Source organism: Desmodus rotundus, chromosome 11 (genome assembly GCF_022682495.2).
Source record: "Desmodus rotundus isolate HL8 chromosome 11, HLdesRot8A.1, whole genome shotgun sequence".
NCBI lineage: Eukaryota > Metazoa > Chordata > Mammalia > Chiroptera > Phyllostomidae > Desmodus > Desmodus rotundus.
Genome location: NC_071397.1, coordinates 91457027 through 91483532, shown reverse-complemented (window position 1 = coordinate 91483532; position 26506 = coordinate 91457027). Strand labels below are relative to the sequence as shown.

The following is a 26506-nucleotide window of genomic DNA, read 5'->3' as shown; positions in this document are numbered from 1 at the left end:
TAGGATGCTCGAAGGTTTGCTCGCGCTACCACTTCTTTTGTGACGACGGCTGTTGCATCGACATCACACTGGCCTGCGATGGAGTAGAGCAGTGTCCAGACGGGTCTGATGAAGCTTTCTGTCACAACTGTGAGTCAGCTGCGTGGCATTCGGGGGAGAAGGTGTCTGTATTCTCACAATGAAATTGCAAAGTCAGTATCGCTCTTTTTCTGCCCGATTTCAGGTGAGACTTTATGTGAACAAGCTTTGCCTTAAATTAAGCAGCATTTATTTATGCTGAGTCTCTAATACCCGTTACAAAGGTCAGATATTCTGTGTTGCTGACATTTTTAAGAAATTGTTTTCTGTTTTCCAAAAGGTTCTTTAACATCCTAAAAATGCTCTATTAATACAGTCAAGCAAAACCTCAGTTCTCAAACGTCTTGGTTCTTGAACAGTTTGGTTCTCAACCGAGTTGTTCATGGAAAAAAAATGTCCTGGCTGTCCAATAAAATTCTGGGCCTCGGTTCTCTACGTGACAACCCGTTCGCGCTGACACCTGTATGATCAGTGCGTGCCTTTCAGGCGACAAGCAGAGGAGATTCGATTATTGAACGAGTCATTTCTCAAACTGTTTTTGGAATGAATTACTAAGGTTTTGCTATATATGCTTTCAAAAAGCTTAATGAGATAACATTTGGTCTTGATAAAATTTTTAAAGGAAATGTATGAGACACTAGGGTGTGGCTGAGTCATCTAAAGCAGTCTTAGGTCTTGCACATAAACGTGCATCATAAGAAAGAGGAAAAGCTGCAGAAAGTTCCTGAAATTCTGGCTTGAGGAAGGATGATGACTCTCACAACCTTAGGTTTAAACATTTTGTCTTTGTCAATGTATATGTGACAGCTAGAACATGAATCATTGGAAGAAGAGACATCACTTGAAAACAAGGGAGAGACGTTTTCATGGGGGCTGTGACATGTCTTAAATGGATAGGTTATTATTCCCAAATACCCATGATTTCAAGTCTACTGCAAACTTAGTGGTTTTACTTAAAGTTCATAAGAGGAACCCAGCAACTAACCAGCTCTTCTACACTTCAGTGAGCCTGGAGCGGAAGACGGTGGTAACTCACATGGCAACTGCCCCGCCTAGAACCACAGGACCAAGCAAAGATGCAGCAGGGGGCTTCTTGATGGAGAAGTCCCAGAAAGCCACACCCCCAAACAGGCCACCTGCTTTATCAGACACGGAGAAGAGGAATCATTCCACCTTTTGGGGACCAAAGATTCAAACTGACCCTGTGATGCCAGGTAAGGACTTGAGACAGGTTCTCCACAAAGCCCCATTTTCTGTAATCACACTGGCTGAAAACTAAGGTTATATTTGAAGCGTGTTAAGGAAATATCTCACAAGAAAGAAGAGTTAAAATGAAGAATTTAGCCAAAAGGAAAAAAAAAAACACCTGACATTTGCCCTGATTATTTATAGTAAGAAACACTAAATACATTCTTACATTCATAACTAGATGCACAATCCAGAGGTATCAATATATTTACTTGTAAATAAATTAGAGTTAGAAAGTTTTTATTTGTAATCCTTACATGAAGACATGCTTACTGATTTTAGAGAGAGGGGAAGGGAGGGAAAGAGAGAGGGAGAGAAGCATTGATGTGAGAGGGGAAACATCGAAGGTTGCCTTTCATACACGCCCCAGCTGGGCATGGAACCCACGACCCTACCGTTTACAGGATGACACTCCAACCAAATGAGCCACACTGACCAGGGCTGGAGTTTAAAGTTTTAACACCTATGTTAAGGAAACGAATGCCCCAAGTGTTAAATTTTAGATTATTTTGAGATGAAGCAGTATAACCCCTATGTATTCACATGTAAATCCTCTTCACACCAAGCAAGTAAATGAAAAGAAAATATTATGTTGAAATGGTTGCATGTGCTAATAGTTCAGCGTTATGCTTCCAACTTAACTAAATCTGTAATTTATAGTTTAAATAAGGCCAATAATATTTTTAAGAGCATTCACACTGCTGAAGCATTGCAAGCTTGTATCATTCTAAATTTCTTTTTTACACATTTATAGTTGCATGATTGTATGACTATGAAAAATATAGATCGCATTGATGTATGCTTTCGCAAATATCTTCAGTACTCAAACTGTATACGTTAAACTGAAATAACTTGTCACTATTTTAATAACATGAAAAATTTTTGTCCATTGCAGAAGATACAGAGGATGCAAATAATAAACAATAGCTTAAAATATCACCCTTTATTGAAAACAAATTTTAATGTTTTGGTACATTTGCCGACAATATTTTGTTTATCCACTTTGTGGATTTTAAGTGTCTTCATACAAATATGTTTGCAAAAATTCCACTCTGGGCCTTTCTTTTTGACAGTTCCGCACCTGCTTTGGTCAATTCCTTGTGGATCCTGCCACCTAATGGTCAAATTCAGCACTGCAGCCCTGCCATGGGATTTTAGTCCATTTTCTCTTTACGGAGTGGACAGCCACCTAAAAAACAGAGTCAGGGGAGGCCAAGCGGTTTTGGCAGGAGGCATGAAGAGCTGATGGAGAGAACTGAGCTTTCAGAGGCCAGGGTGGATGAACTCCTGCCGTGTCCCTGTGGTAGAGAGGCCCACGCGAGCATGAATGAATTCACAGCAGGCAGAGTGGAGACCAAAGGCCAGGTCTTCTGAATTAGGTTCTAGTCTCAGCTCTGCCTTTAGCACCTTGAGAGACAAGTTGCTTCCTATCTCTAGACCTCAGTTTCCTCACAGTTAACAAAGGACTTCAACCAGATGGCTTATGGCCCCATCCAGCACTGAGTCTGTTTCAGGGATGCTAAATAGCCTGAGGTTCATACAGCACTCCATCAGCCCTAATTTGTGCTAGGTATTGCTCAGTGATCCTGCCACCTGCAAGGGACCAGGACTGAGGCAGGTCTGACCTGGCACTGTCTGGAATGTGTGGGTTCTTGACTTTGTGCAGGAAAGATTTCATGACACGAGTCCAGGTGACTTTGAAAGCACGTTTATTAAAGCTGGGGACAGTGAAACAAAGGAAGGGCTTAAGATAGAACAGGTAAGGTCACAGCAGCAGGAGTGAGCCTAGACTGGGCTGCCTTGACTCAGGAAGGAAGTCCCAGTAACAGCAGTGAGCCACACTGGGCTGTGTGGACTCAGGAAAGAAGGTTACAGGGGCAAAGGGAGACAGGCTCAGGGGGTCAGCCTGAAATGAGCTGCTGCTGCCCACTGCTCCCTTGGCTGCAAGTCTTATGGGGACCCTTAGAGCTTAGGAGAAAGCAAGCCAAAGTAAATGCCTAGAAAAGGTGGGGTGGGGGGGGTGGAGGTGTGCTCAAGAAAGAGCATGCACTGGGTCCTTTTCCTTAAGGGTTTTTACCTGTTTTCTGAAGGGAGGAGTCTTAGGAGGAGTCTCAGGGGAGGGTCTCAACAGAACATTCAGCATCTTTCTGGGTCTGTCCTTTCATATGCTGACGCATCAAAATGAGTGGATGGGGGAATTTGGGATCATTCTGGGTCAGCGTCATGGCTTTACTTTAATCTTGTGTTTATCTGGATCTAATTGGATTTTCTGTGATTTATTCCAGACTTTTTCTGTTCTGGGGTTTGGCTGGCACTAATGGTGCCATCTGGGTCTCTGTTCTCTCTCTCCCTGAGCAGGGTGATTTAAGCTACTCACTCTCTTGTTAGGGAGGAGAGGTGTAAACCATCTACTCCTACCTGTCCTTGGTTGGGGAAGATAAGATCTTGTGACTTATTAGCAGGCTCTTCATTGCTTGGCCCTGTTTAACTGTTTTCTCAGCCTCCTTCATTCCACTTGCCAAGGGATTTCCTAGCTTCACACTCTCCTCCCCAACCCCAGTGCTGGCTCCCGGGGAGTGAGGGCTCAGCCTCAGAATCATTTTGAAAATAATGCGCCAGGCTGCCACCACCAGGCGTGGGAGTTGCCACTCAATTTGAAATATATTTGCAATCTCAGACATTGATATTAAGGCTTTGACTTGGGCTATGAAGATGTGAGGAATGGAGTTTCAGAGATGCAGAGAGATTAGATATCCAATTATTTATAATATATATTGTTTTTTTCCTAATTATTAAAGTGATATGTATTTACTGTAGAAAATTTGGAGAATACAGGAAAAAATTTAAATCATCTAGCAAAATTCGCTGTAAACGTTTCGTTACATTTTCTTTTGGTTACTTTGATTTATATACATATGCACACACATTTTTTACGTTTAACAAAATTAGGATATTATTTTTGCAAAACTTTTATTTTTCTCATGAGCAATTTTATGTTATTAAATGTCCATCAAAAACACAGTGTTTGGTCCTGGCCAGGCAGCTGCGTTGGTTAGAGCCCTGCCCGGCACGCCGAGGTTGTGGGTTCAACAGGGTGCGCAGAAGCATCAACCAGCGAGTGCGTCTGTGAATGCAGCAACAGATTCATGTTTTCTCTCTCTCTCTCTCTCCCTCTTCCCCCTTCCTCTCGCTCTAAAATCAATCAACCCATAAAAATTTTTTTAAAAAACATAATGTTTGAAAATGCAGGGTAAAGAAAGTGGAAAGAACAGAACTTTGAAAATGTTAGAAAGGGCCTTCACAGCACGTGACTTCCTTTCGAAGGCAGCTGTCTCCCCTCACCCCTCTGTCATCCCTAAGCCACCAGGCGAGAAGCCCCAGCTTCCAGTTTCACGTGAGCTGAAATGATGTTACACTCTGCATAAGAGATTAAAAACTACATTACTGTTCCTGACCTATGCCTGAATTTTATAAGGATCATCAGCTAGCACAAGAAATATGGACATGTTAAATTTTCTGCTGCCTCCTTCCCCTGCAGACATGTTTTGAGGATAAAAAGCCCTAACTCATTTTAGACATGCTGAAGAGATAATAATATTAATACTAGTAGTAATGAAGAGCAGAAAGTAATGAAAGGCAGCTTTTCATCTCCCACTCTAGCAGAGGTGAAAAAGTATAATGCTTATTATGAGAGTACAGAGAAGCAAGTCTTACACACTTTTGGTGGGATTAACTTAACAATTTTCCATTATCTAGTTGATTCGTGATCCTTAGTAAATTCATGTATATTTATTTCTCGGTACAAATCACCAAATAAATTTGTGTAGTACGTTTATAGTCTTATTTCAGTTGTGGGCGCCATGCACACTCCTGTTGGTGCCATATGCGTAACAAAGCGGTGGATTTACACCCAGCCCTGTGGCCCACTTACTGCGCTAGTGAACCTGGGCAAGTGCTGAGCCTCTCTGTGTCCAAGCAGAAAAACCAGAGTAGGGTCAGGGGAGAAAGGGAAATAGCTTGTCTCTGTGCCTTGTGTATGTTCTTCGTTTGTTTTTTTATGAAGAAAAACTTTCTGTACTGTCTCTGCTTTCCATTGTATTCAGAGACCGCCCTTGACTTTTCTAGCTTTCCTTCCTTCCTCCTCTGGGCTGGGCGTGGGGGGCCCGTGGCTTTCTACTAGCCGCACACTCTGCTTTATTAAATCGGTCACGTTAGTTATCTAGTTGGTAATATCAACCATAGACCTATGTTTAATACTACCTTTAAGTATCAAACTTACGAGCATTTTTAATGCTCATAAACTTGATATCCTTTAAGTCCTTTCTTTAAGTCCACCTTAAAAAGAATAAATACGGCTGTATTTTCATGTCTGTTTCCTGAAGTTTCTACTGTACCTTCAGTATGTGTTCTACTTATTTTCCACAGATAGCGGTTCCTCGGAGAAGAGCGAAAAAGAGGAAAATTACTTTTTTGAGTCAAAGAGCAACCGAGGAGGAGCGGAACACCCAGCCCCAGAAATAGGTAAGTCTGCACCTTGGAAATGCACTGTGGAGTATGAGGGGGTGCAGACTCGCGTACCCTCTAGTTGAGGACGTTAGATAAAGCTTCAGCAGTTCACGACAAGAGCAGTGACCTGGGGATCAGAACTGTATCCTCTTAGGTAAGTGCCTTAGATTTGAGGAAGCATTCAAAACTCAAAGGGGCAGTGCTTGCTGACCGGTGGAAGATGGGTACAGAACACTGGTTTCTTAGAGCTCACAACAAGGATTATACACAATGACATATGTTCTTCCACCTGCTAAAAAAGGAGGTGATATAAATGCTTGCACATCCTAAGAGGGAGGGATAGATTCTGGAGGGGTTAAAAATAAGGAACTGTATTCTCATCTCCTACCTCAAGCTTCACCTTTGGCCCTTACACTAGTCACCTCACTTCCTCTTTTATTAGTGGTCCCTTCCAGGTGTAACATTCTGTGAAGAGTCATTTCATGGCGTTGTGGTTAAGAACATGAGCTCTCAAATCAGGTGCCGCGGTTCAGATCCTTGCTTCACCACTAAACTCTGTCACCTTGGGCAGGTTCTCTAATCTCCCTGGATCCCAATTTCCTCATTAGTGAGATGGAGGTAATAACTGTACCTGCCCCACAGAGTTGTTAGGGAGAATAACTGGGACACTTGATTAAAAGCATTTAGCACAATGCTTGGCTCATACAATGAACTATCAGAGTAAAGGCCCTGAGTGCCCAGTTCTCTTCTCCCAGTGTTCTAGTGGCAAAGACAGAAGATGACAGGAACAGGGAAACTGTAGGAGGTGGAGGGAATATTTAGTAAATGGAAAAGTATTCTAATTCCATAATTTTGGTTGTTTTTAACTAGAAAGAAAACACTCTACATAATCCTATAGAAAGTCAGGATTTAGTGTTAAATCCCACAGACCAATTAGTTAAAACCTTTAGGGAATAAAATAAGATTCTTGAGTTATAGATCTAAATGGAGAAAACTTTCTTTTTACCTTAGAATGTTCTTTGTAATATCTGGACAATATAATTTCAAACAATGGACGGCTAAAATGTCCCAGATATCAAACACCTGGTTGCTGCCTGGTCTGCTGTCCTGCTGGACTTACCTAGTCCCAAGACATCTCGGTCACGTGAACAGAGTACCCAGTTTACCCACTTGGTTGTTTCTGAGAAAACTGTCATGATATGGTTTTAAAGGGGTTAGAAAATTTTAAATCTCAAATTACCCAAACTAAAAACATGAAGGCGTACTTAAAAGTCAAGAATAATTCCTAGTATTCTAGCAAGTACTTTGTGGAAGATTTCATTTTCCTTGTCAGCAGAGCATTAAGTAGGAATTAGATTTGCCAGTTCAGATAATCCCCATTGTATGTCTGTCTGCTTTATTGTTACCCTGAAGCCTAAACACTGGTGCTCATCCTTAAATAAGTCACACACATGCAGAAGGGCAGCCTTTAACCATTCTCCTGCCCTGGGCAAGCAGGGGATGACCCAGCTGTCTTTTGTCCCATTCCTACGCGGCTAGTGCAGGAAGATGCAGGGTAATGGACACCCTTAGGGCCCTTAGCCGTTTCAGAACTGTTTTGCTCAGGGTGGCCATTTGGAAACTCTGTAGCCAAAGCCCAGCCTGTCAGCATGGAGAAATTCTGCGGTGATTCCTGAGTCCCGCAGAGGGGCTGGTCTGTGTGAACTGAGCCAGCGCTAGAGTCCAGTTCTAGACCGCTGGTCTATCACTGATCTTTACCTTTCACAACTCCCCGTGGGAGTCCCAGCCTCACCCGCAACTTTGTTCAGCACCCAGCAGTCAGTGTGCATCTTCCTCGCCCCCTCTTCCTGTGTCCAGACACTTCCAGACGGAAGCTTCTTGGGGAACTTTACCTGGGATTGTACAGATACACCAGTAGTTGAAATGCCATTAGTATGTACTTGGCCCCAGGTCCTCTTCTCTTGTTGGGGAGGCCACTCTGCCTGGAACCAGTTTAAAACCCAAAAGTCAAGCTATCGGGAGTGAACTTCCTCAGCAACCTACCCCCAAATGTAAACCCTCATCTGTTTGCAGTCCACCCTCCTTCCGGTCCTCCAGGACTAAAGGAACATTTGTTCCCCTGCTCCCACCCAAGATCAGCCTCTCCCCCAACCTTGATGTAGCCCTGTATCTTCTCCAGCATACCGCTCCATCACTTAGTAACTGTCCTGTTTTTGATCTGTTTCTCTACTGGCTCATTCCCCCAGCAGCTGCAGACACGTTCAGCTCTCCATACACTGGTGTCCCTCAGCCTTCGATCTCCCTATAAATGAACTTCCAGTTGCCAAGTCCAGTGGCCTCCGCAGGCTTCTCCTCCCCTGACCTCTCCTTAGCATCTCATTCAGCTGAGCACTTTTCTCTTGAAATAGTCTCTTCCATCTGCTTCCAAGACTCCTTTCTCTCCTGGTTGCCCTACCATTTCTCTGACCTTTTTCTTCCTTCTTGGTTCTCTCCTTTTTCCTGCCTTCTTAAATGCTGGTGTTCCTTGGGGCCTTGTCCCTGGCCTGTCTTCCTTTCTCTCTGGTGATCTCACCCACCTCCGTGGCTCCAACAGCCACCTGGATGCTAAAGGCTCCCACATATTTAGGCCCAAATAATCCATGAGCCTAACAGAAAATTCTACCTGGATCACCTCTAGAGTCTCAATTTGAAAATGTCAAAAAATGAACTTCTCTCTCCCACCCACCCAAAAACATCCATCATCCATCCAGATCACTCAAGCAAAACCCCAGTGAACCAGACGCACGGACCACGCCTCTGACACCTGCCCTCCGTGAGCTCTGAGGCTGCGGCGGTAAGGCACGGAGGGCAGTGCCGGCGCTCGTCAGCATCCGCTTATTCTCTGTGACTACCAGCATGTAGCTCAGGGCCAGGCTGCTCATTAACGCAGAAGGAATGAGCCACAGGAGCTAATGCACAGTATAATGAGTATAAATAATATTTTACTATAATGTAAATGATAAGTATTTATCATTTACTATAAGTAAATGATAAGCAATGATAAGTATTGCTTCACAATTATATTACAATATATAAATGCACCAAGGTAGCAGGCTGTAGACCTTAAATTTATGAAATATAACGTATCAATCACCCTGGCCAGGTGGCGCAGTTGGTTGGAGCATCATCCCGTACACCAGAAGGTTGTGGATTCAGTCCCCGGCTGGGCATGTAGGGGAGACAACCAAATGATGTTTCTCACATCAATGTTCCTCTCCCTCTCTCTCCTTCAAAATCAGTGAATATGTCCTCAGGTGAGGATTAAAAAGAAAAAAATGTAACATATCAAATTTATCAGATTTTTTTCTTAAGACTGAACCAGAGCCCACCCTGTTCCTTCCAGACCCCTGCAAGCCTCTAAAGGCTGCTTCTAGTCTGGGTGTGTAGAGCAATCCCACAGGAAAACCCTGTGAAGGAGAAGCAGAGAGACTTTCCCCTCCTCAACTACCCTTAGCCACAATTATACCAGCATATTCTGAAGTCAGTTTTCAGCAATGGTTCTACCAGCTGAAAGTAGGTTCCCCGAATTTAGAAAAGGAAATAAAATGTTAAAGCACTAACTAGAACAATAAATCAGGAGTTAGTCCCCATTTATTTTAAGAGACAATGGTCAAGTGTAACCTATGGTAAATGTAACCTTTGGCTACAATGAAAATGTTTCCTGTGATCACAGTGTCTTTACAGTTGTCTATTTACAGGATGTCTAAGATTAGAGGGGACGTAAGGGCGACCTGATTGCAACGTGTGTACCCACTGCCACCATCACGTTCTGTAGGAACCTGGTGGAGAATGTGGTTTTAAAAAGTCTGGGCTTGAGACCTAGACCTGCCATTTACTAGCTACGTGCTCTTAGGTCAGCTCCCTAATCTCTCAGCACCTCAGTTAATCTGCGGAATGGTGGTAACAGGGGTATCTACTTAAGTGAGTTCTTCAGATTAAATGACAGCCTACAGAATGCGTATCAATGGCAAATTGTAGCTGTTACTGTTCTTAATCACCTGCCCCTTCCCTCCCACCTGTTCACAGGTGCAGTGTTGCCCCTGACCCTGGGTTTGGCCATCACTGTGTTGCTGCTGCTCATGGTCGCTTGCCGGCTGCGCCTGGTGAAACAGAAACTTAAGAAAGCTCGGCCCATTACATCTGAGGAATCTGACTACCTCATCAATGGGATGTATCTCTAATGAGGATGGCTTCAGTAGCTGGGACAAGGACATGTTTCCCTTATGATTGATACATCTATTGGGTTTGGGATATTTAGAACTTGTTTTTAACTGGGCTAAGGAACGTACAGAAAACCCAGAAGATTCTACAAGCCCCAAACCTTTGCTCTTATTTATTGTAGAAAGATTTTCCTTGACAAGTATGTGAAACATTTAAATTTAGAGGAGTCGATGTGGTTAAAGACTTTTATAAATCGAATTCTGATTTACATAACCTGTCCCGGAAAACAGCAATTTGTAGTTATCCACGGCGGAAAATTTAGTGTCTCAAGGGGTGGTCTTCGAATGGCAAAGTTAATAACCCTTTACTTGTTAGAAGCCAACCATGGGGCCCTGGCCACCCTGTACCCCCTCATGCCCGGCTTCCCCTCGTTCTGTGGCCCTGCTAGTCCTCACTTCAAGCTTCCGCAGCTCTCCTTTCTCTTTTCCCCTTCAAAACCTGTTTCCGAGAATGGATCTCCAGTGAGTTTATACCTTCCATGAGATGTTACCTCTGGCAGGAATATCTAGATTATGAACCTTACACACAGGTCAGTGATGTCTCAGGGAAGGTGAATGAACGTGCATGCTTCCCAACACTTCTGACACGTCGTGCTGGGGGCTGCCTCACTAGGCTGACCTTTGGGAGAGAAAGCTCAGACTGAATTATAAATAGCTCTAACATAGTCATGAAGTGATATGGGAAATCAAGGTAGAAGCAGAGAAGCTGGCAAGTCAATAATTTTAACAGAAACTTAGCTGAGGGCAGAGTGAGCAAAGACTATTAGAACTTTCTTGGACCTACTCCACACTGCTTGATGGTCCAGAACACAGCAGCTCATTTTTACAGGCACCGGTTTTCAACAATAGTCTGTGTCACTGGGAGAGGAAAATGCATTTAAACTGAAAAGCAGGACATTGAGTGGATTTCTGGGTGCCGCTTTTGTAAAAATGCTGCATATTTACATATCAGCAGGTTCTTTCATCCAAGTGGAATCAACAGTTTTTCCCATTATTTATATAATGCTGTAAAATATTATAACATACAGTCGGCTAATGCCAGGCTTATATATTCCCAGAGTATAAAGCAGTGTTGCACCAATTCATCTTTACAGAAAACTAGCATCTAGTTTAGCATCTGTTTCTTTTAATTTGTAGGATTTTAAAGGAAAATTATTTCCATAATCACCTAACACCAGAATTACACATTTTCTAGAAATTCTCCTTCTGAGTGGACAACGTAAAGCGGTGCCTGTCTATACTCACACGCTGGTCCTATTTACATTATACGGGGCTGGTTGGTTTGTACCTTAAGTGGCAAATCTTTTAAAATTCTTGAAAATACTCTAAAACACATTATTTTCAGACTGAACCTCAGGTTGTTCCTTTAGCAGAAAGCTTAATGTGGGTTGGAGATATAACCGAATACGTTAACAAATAGATAATTCTAGAAAAAGAGAAATTATTTTTATTTCCTAAAAAATTCAAGCGTTTTGTTGAAAGTCTAGAATTGAGCAAAGATTCGAATTTCTCCTCAAGGGCAGGTAAGAGAAGTGGCCAGTGAGCTCCAGATGTTTGTCCTCCCTGCGAGCTGCGCCCCTTGTTTTCGACAGCTGTGCCCAATAAAAGAAAAACTGTTAAGGCGTGTCTTTCAGCACATCTTTACAATGAAGAAATGAAACACAATTTAGTATTGCTGTCATGTTGAAATACTTGAGAAAAGATGTCCTGTGTACAATAGTCCAAATAAATTGTATTTTATGAAGCCTTTACAACTCTTTAATATAATCGTAAGTTGCCAATATTTACTGAGCTATAGTATCTTCCTGGATTTAGTCATACCAACTATATTTTACAAAGAGGGAAATGAAGAATTAGAGAAGCAGAACCAAGAACCAAGATCTTCAAAATATTTACATTGTCAGATGGACTGAACAGGACTTTTCAAAGTCAACTCACCTGTTGATTATGTGATTGAAGGAGTTCTGCAACTAAGACAATTAAAAATAATTTTAAAAGATCAAGTTGTCCACAATTTGTCTTTCCAACATGTTCTCGTGTTTCACATCTCTTTTCCTGAGAAAAGGCTCACCAAAACCATCTTTCTGAAAATGTAAAACTTTTCCCCTTCAATCCTCAGTACAAGCAGACTACAGCCACTACCTCTGTCCTCCCACAAGCATTTTAATGTTTCAAGTCACCCGAGTTTCAAATGTGTTCTCTGCCATAAGAAATAACATAAGTTTTCACCTTTCTCCCGCTGACTTTCAAAACAGGTGATATGCCCCACCATTCCCTTTCACACCAACCCACACCTGCTTTCAGTCACTGATGGCCGCTCACATGCACTTCACCCTGTGTTCCTGTGACCTGAGCAGAGAAACGCCGGTTTCGACTTGTGCCTCGGTTTCGCTGTTCAAGGCAGGCCTCGTTAGTGGTTCAACTGGGTCTCACCTGTGTAAACATGTACAGCAGCACAGTGTGGCCCAGAACACAGGCCCCATCCTCTTCCTCACGTGTCCCGTTGTCTTCACATATTGATAATGTGTCTACCACATAAGCATCTGAGCCTGAGATTCTGTAATTTGGGGTCACTATTAAATTATGTTGTCCCTGAACAATTTCTTGTTTTGAGTTTTGCTTCTTTTGGGATTATGCTACTTAACCATCAGAATTACTCCAGTTGTTTTCTGGACTCTAGGTTTTCTACAATTGTTAGCATTAAAATTGAATGAGAATTTCTAACAAAAAGCTGCCCAAGCCAAACTCAAAAAGGGAAAAGCTTAGTCTCCAGTTTGCTGTTCACAAATGTTCTCATCTCTCTGGCCTTTTCAGAACTGTGTTGCTGACTGATTCTTGGTACTGGCCCCTTTTCCCAGCTACTTTGCCCTACTTGATTGTAGTATTCTAAAGATGAATGCATTTTCCTGGGATAGCTACTTTAATAGCGAACACTTATAGATTCTTTGGCTAAATATGAAACCATAAAGGAAAAAATAAGGTTAGACACCCCAAAGCTTAAATGTGTTCAGGAATGGATTGAATGACCAGAATTGAACCTTTTCCTACATTTGCTTTATTTAGATCTAACTATGTCTTCCTTCCCACTTATTTTAATTCTCCGATCACATCAGTTTTTAATCTTGTATGCCACCACACTATAAAACGGAAATGTATCAACTTAAAATGTCACTCAGCTTAAATGTTTTTAAAGTCATTTCAAAACTTAGGAAACTTCTCAGAACAAATATGAATACAAAAAAATTTTAACTTTTACCAAAAAGCTTAAAAGAAAATTGTGTTGAGTATATGGACTTAAAAAAAAAAAGTCCTCTCTCCAAAAATAATCATCAAAACAGCATCTTTAAATGACATATTACATCTGGTGGATTTGATATTTTCAGAGGATTACACCCCCAAACTACAGGATATACATTTTTTTTCAAGTACACATGGAACATTTTCCAGGGCAGACCATATGTTAGCCCATAAAACAAGCCTCCATAAATTTCAGACTGAAATAATTTCAAGCATCTTCTCTGACTACATTGGTATGAAACTAGAAATCAATTACAAGAAAAAAAATGAAAACACAAACATAAGGAGTCTAAATAACATGCTCCTAAACAGTGAATGGGTTAACAATAACAACAAAGAAGCAATCCAAAGATAACTTGAGACAGATATACTGACTTCCGGCCAAGATGGAGGCGTAGGTAGACACACTGTGCCTCCTCGCACAACCAAAAGAAGGACAACAGCAATTTAAAAACAAAACACAACCAGAACTGACAGAAAATTGAACTGTATGAAAGTCTGACAACCAAGGAGATAAAGAAACACTCACCCAGACCGGTAGGAGGGGTGGAGATGGGCAGCCAGGAGGAGAGCACACGCGGCAAGGTGGCAGCTGGCGGACCCAGCGAGGTGGCAGATTGTGGAGTGGGGCGGGCCAGACTGCAGCTGGCTGGCGAGGCAGCAGCTGGTGGACTGGGTGACAGACCACACAACCCAGGGCTCTGGTGCAGGGAAATAAAGCCTCAAACCACTGATTGAAAACACCTGTGGGGGTTGAGGCGGCAGCAGGAGAAACTCCCAGCCTCACAGGAAAGGTCGTTGGAGAGACCCACAGGGGACTAGAATGTACACAAACCCACCCACTTGGGAAGAAGCACCAGAAAGGCCCACTTTGATTGTGGGTAGCGGAGGGAGTGACTGAAATCCACCAGAGTGGAGCAAGCACCATTGCTCCCTCTCGGCCCGTCCCCCATGTACAGCGTCACAGCACAGCGACCAGCGTTACCCCGCCCCGGTGAACACCTAAGGCTCCTCCCCTTTATGTAACAGGAGTGCCAAGACAAAAAAAAAAAATTGCCCAAATGAAAGAACAGATCAAAGCTCCAGAAATAATACAACTAAGCAACAAAGAGAGAGCCAACCTATTAGATGCACAGTTCAAAACACTGGTAATCAGGAAGCTCACAGAATTGGTTGAATTTGGTCACAAATTAGATAAAAAAATGAAGGCTATGCTAAGAGAAACAAAGGAAAATGTACCGGGAACCAATAGTGATGCGAAGGAAACCAGGACTCGAATCAACGGCGTGGACCAGAAGAAAGAAAGAAACATCCAACCAGAAAAGAATGAAGAAACATGAATTCAAAAAAATGAGGAGAGGCTTAGGAACCTCCAGGACATCTTTAAACGTTCCAACATCAGAATTATAGGGGTACCAGAAGGAGAAGAGGAAGAGCAAGAAATTGAAAACTTATTTGAAAAAATAATGAAGGAGAACTTCCCTAATCTGGCAAAGGAAATAGACTTCCAGGAAGTCCAGGAAGCTCAAAGGGTCCCAAAGAAGTTGGACCCAAGGAAGCACACACCAAGGCACATCATAATTACATTACCCAAGATCGAAGATAAGGAGATAATCTTACAAGCAGCAAGAGAAAAGGACACAGTTAGCTACAAAGGAGTTCCCATAAGACTGTCAGCTGATTTCTCCAAAGAGACTTTACAGGCAAGAAGGGGCTGGAAAGAAGTATTCCAAGTCATGAAAGGCAAGGACCTACATCCAAGATTACTCTATGCAGCAAAGCTTTCATTTAGAATGGAAGGGCAGATAAAGTGCTTCTCAAGATAAGGTCAAGTTAAAGGAGTTCATCATCACCAAGCCCTTATTATGTGAAATGTTAAAGGGACTTATCTAAGAAAAAGAAGATTAAAAAATATGAACAGTAAAATGACAACAAACTCATAGTTATTAACAACCACACCTAAAACGAATACAAAACAAACTGATCAAACAACTAGAACAGGAACAGAATCACAGAAATGGAGATCACATGGAAGGCTATCAGCAGGGGAGAGGGATGGGGAGAGAGGGGGGAAAGGTACAGAGAATAAGCAGCATAAATGGTAGGTAGAAAATAGACAGGGGGAGGGTAAGAATAATATAGGAAATTGTAGAAGCCAAATAACATATGTATGACCCACGGACATGAACTATAGGGGGGGAATGTGGGAGGGAGGGTGTGTGCAGGATGGAATGGAGTGAAGGGGGGGAAATGGGACAACTGTAATAGCATAATCAATAAAATATATTAAAAAATAAATAAATCCATCTACAAAAAAAACCCCAAAGATAACTTGAGACAAATGAAAATAATACAACCACCACAAATTTTGAAAGCAGTCCTAAGAGAGAAATCCATAGCAATACTGGCCTGCCTCAAGAAACAAGGAAAATCTCAAATTAACAGTCTACACTTAAAGGAACTAGAAAAAGAACAATAAACAAAGTCCAAAGTGAGTAGAAGGAAGAAAATACTAAAGATCACAGCAGGAATAAATGAAATAAGTCTAAAAAAACAATACAAGAGACCAATGAAACCAAGATCTAGTTCTTTGAGAAGATAAACTTAAGAGCGATAAACCTTTAATCAAACTCATCAAGCAAAAAAGTATAACTAAATAAAATCCTAGAAAATGTAAGCTCCCAAGACTGAATCAAGAGGAAACATAAAATCTGAACAGACCAATTACAAACAATGAAATTGAAGCAATAATCAAAAAACTCCTAATAAACAAAAGTCTGGGACTGAATGGCTTCACAGGTGAATTTTACCAAACATTAAAAGAACTAATACCTATCCTTCTCAAACCATTCCAAAAAATTCAAGAGGAGGGGAGACTCTCAAGTTCATTTTATGAGGATAATATCCTGATTGCAAAAGCAGATAAAGACATTATAAAGAAAGAAAATTATAGGCCAATATGCCTAATGTACATATATGCAAAAATCCTCAACAAAATACAAGCAAACCAAATTCAGCAATACATTAAAAAGATCATACACCCTGATCAAGTGGGATTTATTCATAGGATGCAAGGATGGTTTAATATCTGTAAATCAATTAATGTGGCACAATGCATAAACAAAAGGAAGGATAAAAATCATATGATCATATCAATAGATGCAGAAAAGCATCTGACAAAACCCAGCACCCAATTATTACAAAAACTCTTAGCAAAGTGGGAACAGAGGGAACATACCTCAACGTAATAAAAGCTACATATAACAAATCCACAGCTAACATTCTACTCAACAGGGAAAAAAGTTTCCCTTAAGATTGGGAACAAGATGGGATGTCTGCTTTCACCACGCTTATTCAAAACAGTACTGGAAATCCTAGCCTCAGCCATCAGAGAAGAAGAAGAAATAAAGGTATCTAAATTGGAAAAAAAGACGTGAAACTCATTATTTGAAGACATGCTACTGTACATAGAGAATCCCAATTTCCACCAAAAAACTACTAAAACTGATAAATGAATTCAGTAAAGTAGCAGGATACAAAATAAACATCCAGAAATCAGTTGCATTATTATATATCTATAATTAACTATCAGAAAGGGAAACTAAGAAAACAATCCCACTTACAACTGCACCAAAAAACAAAACAAATACCTAGGAATAAATTTAACCAATGAGATAAAAGACCTGTACTTGAAAAATTATAAGACCTTGAAGAAAGAAATCGAATAAGATACTAATAAGTGGAAGCAAATACCATGCTTATGGATAAAGAGGATTAATATCATTAAACTGTGCAAAGCAATCTATAGATTCAACACAATTCCTATCAAGATACCAATGGCATTTTTCACAGAACTAGAATCCAAAAATTTATATGGGAACACAAAAGACCCGAAATAGCAATAGCAATCTTGAAAAAGAAGAACAAAGTGGGGGGAATAACATCACCTAATACGAAACTATATTACAAGGCCATACTGATGAAAACAGCATGGTTTCTCAAAAGACATGACTTCTTTTAATGCTATACCAAGCTACTAGAAATTTGTTAACATTTAGCTGAAAACCAGAAGCACCCACCTCTCTAATGAAAAAATATTAAGGAGCCTTATTTCTTGGCTGACAATCAGATGCCAAGGATGTTTTCAAAGAATTCATGAGTATTAAGTTATTATTAAAAAATGTTATTCCATTTTAAAATATATTGAATTTTTAAGATGCTGTAGTAGAGGTACCTGATAGTCAATGTGAAAAGTGTAATCAACTTTTTTTGGACAATATATTTCTTAAATTAAGGCAATGGGAATTTAAATATTTGCATGGACAACATCAGTGTATTATTTTCCCTCAAATGTCAGTTTTTTTTCTAACGTTAGTAGTTGGGGAAGAGTTGAAACCCTCATTAGAAACTCCAACTCTTAATTTTAGTTCTTTAGAGCTAGAGAGGTAGATTAGGCCTTTAATAAAATCAGATCTATAAAAAAGGCCTTGTTTCAATAGGATCTCACTAGACTGGAACGTTTAAAAATATTGTAATTGTTGCCCTTCATATTATTAAGGAAAAATAAAATTCTAAAATATTTTAGAAAGCACGAAAGCAAAGATAAAGAGATTTGTCATCTTTGACGAACACATAGAAACTCAAATGTCATGAAGAGAAAAGCCGTTGAACCAGTTAAAATTATTCCCATCCCTACCCATTACATATGCCCCCTTAATAACCATTCCTGTTTATTCAATATTTTAAAATTTTAATTCATAAAAGTGTAAAGTCCAAGAACAATGCTTGGCATAGTATTTGTACCAATCAGGTGGCACTTCATCCTGTCAGATTTATACACTGTCCCCTCAACGAAACTGTAAATTCATTGAGAGTAAAAGCCGTTTTCTGTCCCAGCACCTAACAGAGATTCACATATGATGCAATGCTGATAATGGCTATGAAGGATACAGACTTGTGGATAAGTTTAAGAATCAATTTAATTTAATCTTAAGCCCTAAAGAATACTCAACCTTCGAAATGAACTCAAATGACACAAGGGTCCATGGCCCAGGTCCAGAAGCAATACCAACAACATCCAACTGAAGCCAATGATGGCCTGAAAACTCACATGGTTTGGCCACCAACTCTGGCTAGTTTCCTGTGTCTAAAACCTGGCCTCAAAAGAGACATTAGTGAAAAGATGTATGCATAATTGTTAAAGCCATTTTTAAAGAAGCAAAGCTTAAGACGTTAAGGGTAGGGGAAAGGTGCCTTGCATCCTAAGCATCCACTTGCCGGAACCATATGCACTGGCTCTCAGCAGACAGAAGGGCTTTGCTGGGAGTTCTAGTTCTTCTAGTTCTAGAGCTCATATTGCTTTGAGTTCTAGAACCCTGAGAAGCACTAAAATCCCACTATAAAAGGAAGATAACTGCAATATTTAAGGAAGATTCCAAAGTACTACTGATTTCTTAGAAACGCACTTATAGTCATTATATTAACAAATCCTTTACAGGTGAGACATGGGTTTTGGTAAATTTGTCCTCAAGCCAGCTCTTCCCTGACATTCAATCAGTTCATTAGCTTAGTCGTTCTGCATTTATTGCACATCTACAAGAGGACGAGCCCTGTGTTAGGCAAATAAGGTAATGTCCTTGTCCTCAAGCAACATGGTCGCGTTCATTCTACAAATGTACAGCCGAATCAATGCCATTAACCTACTCGTATTTCACAAGATGGAGCATGAGAGAAACAAATTTTTTTTTTTGTTGTGATCTTGGTCAGCATTCTGTACCCGGTGGACATGCTGTTCTTTCTTCGCATTCAAACACCACCAACGCCTCTTTTACTTTTAACTTTATTTGGCAAAGCAGCACTGCATAAACTGTTCAGTAACTAGGACACAGCTTACACAGCATGTTAAATTCATATACATTATCAGCAGCAAATTAGAAACAGAAGAAATAATACTGAGCTACAAGTCTCCTATAATTTTTAAAGAGGAAAAGGAAGAACTACATGAGTTATGTCCAATCTGAACTGCTGAACGTTAAAAGACATCACCTTCCATCTTCTTAAGGTTTAATATTTACAATTGCTTAGTTTTAAGGTAACGAAGCAGCTGATTGTATCTACAACATGCTATTCTATGACACCACATCAAAAGCTTAAAAAGGAAGCTCATCTCTATTTTCTTAGTAGCATCTAACAGACATCCAAAAATCAAGAATCTTAACTGGTGAATGGGGGTGTTATCTGATACACAAAAGCAATCTGAAAAATTAATATTGGAACAGAATTAAGTGTCTAGACAAAGAAAAACCTCTCCTCCAAATCAATTCATAAACTAAGTTTTCCATTTTGCAGAACCCTTTCATTTAATATTTTAAAGTAAAATGTGGGCACATTAAAGAACAAGTGTATACTCTGTATCCTCTCTCTACCAATTTGGCTTTTCTGCCTCTTTGAAGAATTAAAAACCCTATAAAACCACACATTTTCATGCTGAAAACAATAGTGTAACAAAGTCCAAAACAAGCTGTGATGCTGTTGGTTTTCAAAAGCTCTGAGGACTGAGATGAGCAATCCACTGTAATATTATATACTGGTCAAGCTGACGTTGCTTTTACAGTTCGTCCCTGGGGGAAGAAAAGAGAAATACGTAAATAGGAGTTACATACTGCAAGACTTGGCTTTCTAATAGTTTAGATACAATGGTTAAATCAGTAAAAAAACAAAACAAAACAAACCCCCCCCCCACTAATCCCCAAGCAATATATTATTTAAAAAAAAAAAAAAGCAAATGGTCTCAAGTCCAAGCAAAAATGGAAATCAGCCATTTCAAACATCTTTCATGCTAATCCAGAATGAAGTATGAAACCTACAGGGTCTGAATTCTCTTTTTAAATTCTAAAGATAACTTTCTTCCTTCAAGACCAAAAATTCAGAGAAATTACTTTTAGATCTAGAATCTTGCTAATACTATTTATTGTAAAATGATGATTTGAATATTTAACAATTCAAATAAATTTTTACAGTTGCAGTCACAAAATTGGACAAAAAAATAGCCTTTTGCTTAGCGTATCTGTTAGCAATTGTTGAGTGGGCCAATCTCAACCCAAACTCTTTGGGAGAAAAAGCATTGTCGGTAGGTATAATATACCTGTCAGCTGATTTCATAAGGCAGCTTTATTAGCTCCAAAAGAAACCGTGCGCTCAGCCAGGTGTAGCACTGTACCAGCAACTGCCAGTGAGAGGAAGGAAGGAATAAAAATGCAAACTCAAATAAATGGTATGGTAGGTAAATTATACCTCAGTAAAGCTGTTAAAACTGAAAAAATAAAGCTGAAAAGCCTAAGAGCTTCATATCTGAGGGTAACCTGAGTGACAAAAACATTGTTAAACACTCAAGTACTTCAGGAGTTGAAAAAGTTTGATGTTTGCAATGAATCCCAAATGATTCAGGAAAAGATATTACATATATGAATACATAGAGAGGGAAGGAGAAAGCAAAAATGGAAAAATGTTAATTGTTGGTAACTCTAGATGAAGAGATTCAGTTCTTTGTACTATTCTTACAATTGTTCTGTAATAAAAAGATTTTTAAAAGTTGTTAAAATAAACTTGAAAGAAAGGTAAATAAAGAGCTAAAATATCCCAGGTAAGTGGTGAATTAAGGATTTATCAAACAATATGTTTTAAATTAAATTTTGTAGATTGTCCAAGAAATTTTTTTTAAAAATTACTTCTCTCATAAGCTACCCTTGTCATACAGTATCTATTCATACGTAACATATTCTTCTAAATATGTAAGTACTACATTTCTCATAGAATAGCTTTCACTTAAAATCATGCATTAAAATATTTATGAGCACTTGCAAAGTGCCGTATTCATAAATTAAATTCACTTGTGCTTTTTGTATATGAATTGAAGATACTATTATTGTTTTTAAAATAATTTACCACATTTTATTTACCTATTGCAAGGCATTAAGGATATCGTAAATAAGTATCCTTATTGCCCAACAACATAGTACAACATTTCCAAATATCCTTTCCATTTAGAAAAAAAAATTTAAAGAAAAAGGATAAAAGCTCTCAACAAACTGGGTATAGAGGGAACGTACCTCAACATAATAAAGGCCACATATGACAAGCCCACAGCTAACATCATACTCAACGGTGAAAAGCTGAAAGCTTTTCCTCTAAGATCAGGAACAAGACAAGGATGCCCACTCTTGCCACTTTTATTCAACATAGTACTGGAAATCCTAGCCAGAGCAATTAGGCAAGAAAAAGAAATAAAAGGCATCAAAATCGGAAAAGAAGAAATAAAATTGTCTCTTTTTGCAGATGACATGTTATATATAGAAAACCCTAAAGACTCCACCAAAAAAATGTTAGAATAAACTAATTCAATAAAGTTTCAGGATACAAAATCAATATACAAAAACCAGTTATGTTTCTATACACTAATAATGAACTATCAGAAAAAGAAATTAAGAAAACAATCCCATTTACAATTGCATCAAAAAGAATAAAAATACTTAGGAATAAATTTAACCAATGAGGTGAAAGATCTATACACTGAAAACTGTAAGATATTAATAAAAGACATTGAAGAAAACAAAAATAAATAGAAAGATATTCTATACTCATAGATTGAAAGAATATTGTTAAAATATCCATGCTACCCAAAGCAATCTACTGATCCAATGTAAACCCCATCATAATTCCAACAGCATTTTTCACAGTAATAAAACAAACACTCCTAAAATTTGTATAGAAATACAAAAACCCTACAGCGATGATATTAGATAGAAGAATATGCTGGAGACATCACACTTCCTGATTTCAAACTATGTTACAAAGCTATAGTTATCACAACAGTATGATATTAGCATAAAACACATAGATCAATGGAACAGACTAGAAAGCTCAGAAATAAACCCACACATATATGATCAATTAATTAAAAAGCCAAGAATACACAATGGAAAAACAACAGTATCTTCAATAAATGGTGCTGGGAAAACTGGATAGGCACATGAAAACAAATGAAACTGGACCCCTGTCTTATACCATACATACAAAAAAATTCAACTCAAAATGAATAAAAGGCTTGAATATAGAACCTGAAGCCATAAAACTAAATGTATTGTGGTAATCATTCTGCAACATAAACATATATTGAAGTATTATCTTATACACTTAAAACCAACACAATGCTGTAGAGTCAATTATATCTCAATAAAACCAGAAAAAAAATCATATTGTAAAAAAAATGTTTAATGATGGGAACAATGTTGATGACATTTCATGAAATGAAAAAAGATTACAAAATAATGCTAATGTATAGTCCAAGGGTTACAAAAGAGACGTATACCTATAAATAAAAGAGTAAAAAAAAATTACTGAAATATTAAATAGTGGTTATCTCTGGGTTCTGGGACTCTGGGTGATTTTTACCTTATTCTTTGTACTTTTTTTCTATTTGGGTAATGCATATGCATTACATTGGTGTCAGTAATGGTATTGTTGAAAACAAGTAGAAGGAAATGTATAGCACTAAAATGAAAAAAATTTCAAGTTTACAGACCTGTATTTTGACATATGGATACCAAGAAAACCAAAAATTTGCTGCCTGTGCATGTATAACCCTGTCACATCCTAATACTCCAAAATCTGTATAGTTTTTATATTATTAATTTTTCCTAATGTTCGAAATTCTGCATCATCATATCTTTGTCTGACTTAGACATATAGATCACTTACAACAAGTAGTGTGTCCTAAATTTCTAGAAAATCTCTTTAAAATCGCCATATATGGGCTAAATATTTTCATTAGGTTAACCACTGTATACATTTATTACTTTGCTATAAAATATATAATCATATACAATTTAATTATTTGTTAGGTTAATAACTCTAAGCTTCTAACACTCAGTATTATATATCCTAACATTTAGTATTATATATTCTTTATCAAAAACAAATAAACAGATGTACTACCACAAAACAATAACTAAAATCCATTAATGTTTTCTAGTTAATGGGTTTTTTGAGGTAATAAAAGCTTTGCACAAAGCATCATGAGACCTTAAAAGAGTTTCAAAGCAACAGACTATATGCCTGCCTTTAAGGATGCAAAGTATGTCATAATGTTACCACATAGGTAAAGAAATTTAAAAGGGACAGTACAGAACAACATGGAACACACACTCAGTTGGATACCCCAGGACCTATACTGCCAATCCCAGACAAGGCCAATCAATTCATGACGTCTTATTCATGCGTGCATGGCACTTTAAGAAGACTGATAAAATGCTTATGGAGCGAGAACCCTGAAACATTCCTCAGTTTCACAAACCAGAGGTTAACTTATTCCATGGACTCTCATGGTTATTAAAAACAAAAATGAAATAAACCCTACCAGAGGATTAACAAAACATTGTTTCTACATATATAAAATATACCTATGTAAAATAACATAAAAATTGAAAAGTCTTAAGAGTTTGTGAAGCAACCAACACACCTATTACACACCCTTAGTCGTGAACATAGTACCACAGATTCTAGGTCTATGGCCTATACGGCTGGCATTCTCTCCTCTGCTATTAATTCACCAAAGTACAAGTGACATTTTCCCAGGCATAAGGACACATAAACTGACATTCAGGTTTGGGGCTTTATTTGGCCATAGAATGTGACATGCCCACTTAATTCTTTTTATCTAAACAGTTGCTATCACATCTCCTCGGCAAATACTAGACCTCACGCTCTCACAGCGCTGCGTCTAGCTCTCAATTCCTCTGTGACAGGAGGGAAAGCTGCTGAGAAAAAAGAGAAGGGTCATAAGAAAGTAGTAGGATGTGTTGTTAAAAATTAATCCCGAAGGAAATCTGAAGGAACAGAAATCATCTAGCCTGGCAGCAAACCAAGGAGCTTTACAGATGATGACTCCCAAATGTGGGATGGGCACTGAGAAAATCAGAGTCTTTAACCACATTCTATCCCGATTACAACCACCGCCTCAGTTCAGGCCACCATCATTTCACCCCTGACTTGCTACCGGCACCTCCTGTTACTGACTCTGATTTTGTCCCTTTCCAACCTAGTCTGCATCTCAGCCAGTCATCTTTCTGAAATGTAACTCTCATCACTGCCTGGCTTCAGCCCTTCAATTGCTCTCTACTGCCTTGAAGGCGGAGTCTAAACATACTACACTCAATAGCAGCGATTTTCAACTGGCGAGCCACAAGAATTGTTAAAAGATGCAATGCCTGACTATTAGTTAGGGGCACTGAACTCTTTTCCCTTAGACTGTCAAATAAAAAAAAATAACAACGGCCAACACAATAGACATCCAGTGTGAATAAAACAAAATTACACCTAATTTTTTTGTCAGATTGGCAGAAATTATATTCTTTGGTGTGCCGCAGAACTTTAGTAATTAGTTTATGTGTGCCATGAGATGCAAAAGGTTGAAAATCACTTGCTGTATAGGTATACCTCAGAGATATTACAGGTTCGGGTCCAGCCAATGGCAACAAAGCGAACATCACAATAAAGCGAGTCACATGAGCTTGTTCTCCCAGTGCATATATAATAGTTCTGTTTATACTGTAGTCTATCAAGTGTACAATAATAGCATTATGTCTAAGAAATAATGTACATGCTTTAATTTAAAAATATCCTATTGCTAACAAATGCTAACCATCACTGGGCCTTCAGCGAGTCAGTCTTTTTGTTGGTAGAGGATCTTGCCTCAGTGCTGATGACCGCTGCCGGGGTACGGTGGTGGGTTTAAGGCTGAAGTGGCTGTGGCAGCTTCTCAAAATAAGAAAAGTGAAGTTTGCCAGGTCATCTGACTCTTCGTTTCCCAAACAATTTCTCTGTAGCACGTGATGCCTTTTGATAGCACTTTCCCCACAGAACTTATGAAAATTGGAGTCAATCCTCCTTAACCCTGCCACTATTTTAACAATCAACTAAGTTTATGTAATATTCCGAATCCTTGTTGACATTTCAACAATCTTCACAGCATCTTCACCAGGAGTAGATTCCATCTCAGGAAACTACAGTCTTTGCTCATCCATAAAAAGCAACTCCTAACCCAGTGAAGTTTCATCGTGAGGTTGCGGCAATTCAGTCACATCTTCAGGCTCCACTATTAATTCTAGTTCTCTTGCTGTTTCCACATCTGGAGTTACTTCTTCCACTGCAGAATTGAACCCCTCAAAGTCATTCACCAGAGTTGGCATCAACTTCTTCCAAATTCCTGTTTATGTGACATTTTGACCTCTTCCCATGAATCTTGGATGTTCTTAATAGCATCTAGAATGGTGACTCCTTTCCAGGTTTTCAAGGAGCTTTGCCCAGACCCAGGAGAGGAATCACTATCTATGGCAACTATCGCCTCACAAAATGCATTTCTTTCTTTCTTTCTTTCTTTCTTTTTTTAAATCCTCACATGAGGACATTGCTTTTTAGAGAGGGAGAAAGGGGAAGAGAGAGAAAAAGAAACATTGATGTGAGAGAGTGAAATACCCATTTGTTGTCTTCTCGTATGCATCAACAAACCCACAAGGTAGGCATGTGCCCTGACTGAGAATCAAACCCGCCACCTTTTGTTCTATGGGATGATGCTCCAACCGAGTCACCAGCCAGGGCACAAGATGTATTTCTCAAATAATAAGACCTGAAAGTCAAAATTACTCCTTAAGCTGCAGAATGGAAGTTATGTTAACAGGCATAAAAACCATATCAATCTGTTACATTTTCATCAGAGCTCGAGTGACCAGAGGCATTGTCAGTGAACAGTAATATTTTGATAGGAATCTTTTTTTCTGAGCAGTTGGTCTCAACAGTAGCCTTAAAATATTCAATAAACCATGTTGTAAACAGACAAGCTGTCATCCAGGCTTTGTTGTTCCATTTATAGAGCACAGGCAGAGTAGAATTAGCATAATTATTAATGGTCCTAGGATTTTCTGAATGGTAAGTGAGCACTGGCTTCAACTTAGGCACCAGCTGCATCAGCCCCTAACAAGAGAGTCAGCCTGTCTTTTGAAGCTGTGAAGCAAGGCATGGAGTTTTCCTCTCCAGCTATGAAAGTCTTAGGTGGCATCATCTTC

General features: G+C 39.3%; 2 protein-coding genes across 4 annotated transcripts in view; one reads left to right on the top strand and one right to left on the bottom strand.

The window, feature by feature from the left end:
* Positions 1-12090, top strand: part of LRP11 (LDL receptor related protein 11) — a 29230-nt gene extending 17140 nt beyond the window's left edge. The window contains exons 4-7 of the mRNA XM_024552095.3: positions 4-129; positions 1083-1292; positions 5752-5847; positions 9898-12090. Of these exons, the coding sequence (XP_024407863.3) occupies positions 4-129; positions 1083-1292; positions 5752-5847; positions 9898-10052 (587 nt within the window). The 3' untranslated portion in view covers positions 10053-12090. The remainder of the gene's footprint in view (positions 1-3; positions 130-1082; positions 1293-5751; positions 5848-9897) is intronic.
* A 7118-nt stretch (positions 12091-19208) lies between these two features.
* Positions 19209-26506, bottom strand: part of PCMT1 (protein-L-isoaspartate (D-aspartate) O-methyltransferase) — a 49563-nt gene continuing 42265 nt past the window's right edge. For 2 of the 3 annotated variants that reach the window (XM_024551962.4, XM_024551961.2), the window contains exon 8: positions 19209-20008. Coding sequence is in view for 2 of the 3 variants with exons in the window: in XM_024551961.2 (XP_024407729.2) it covers positions 19996-20008 (13 nt within the window). In the remaining variant the exon portion in view is untranslated. Of the gene's footprint in view, positions 20009-21496; positions 21641-26506 lie in introns of all 3 variants that reach the window. The other variant, XM_053913822.1, reaches the window with a different exon arrangement.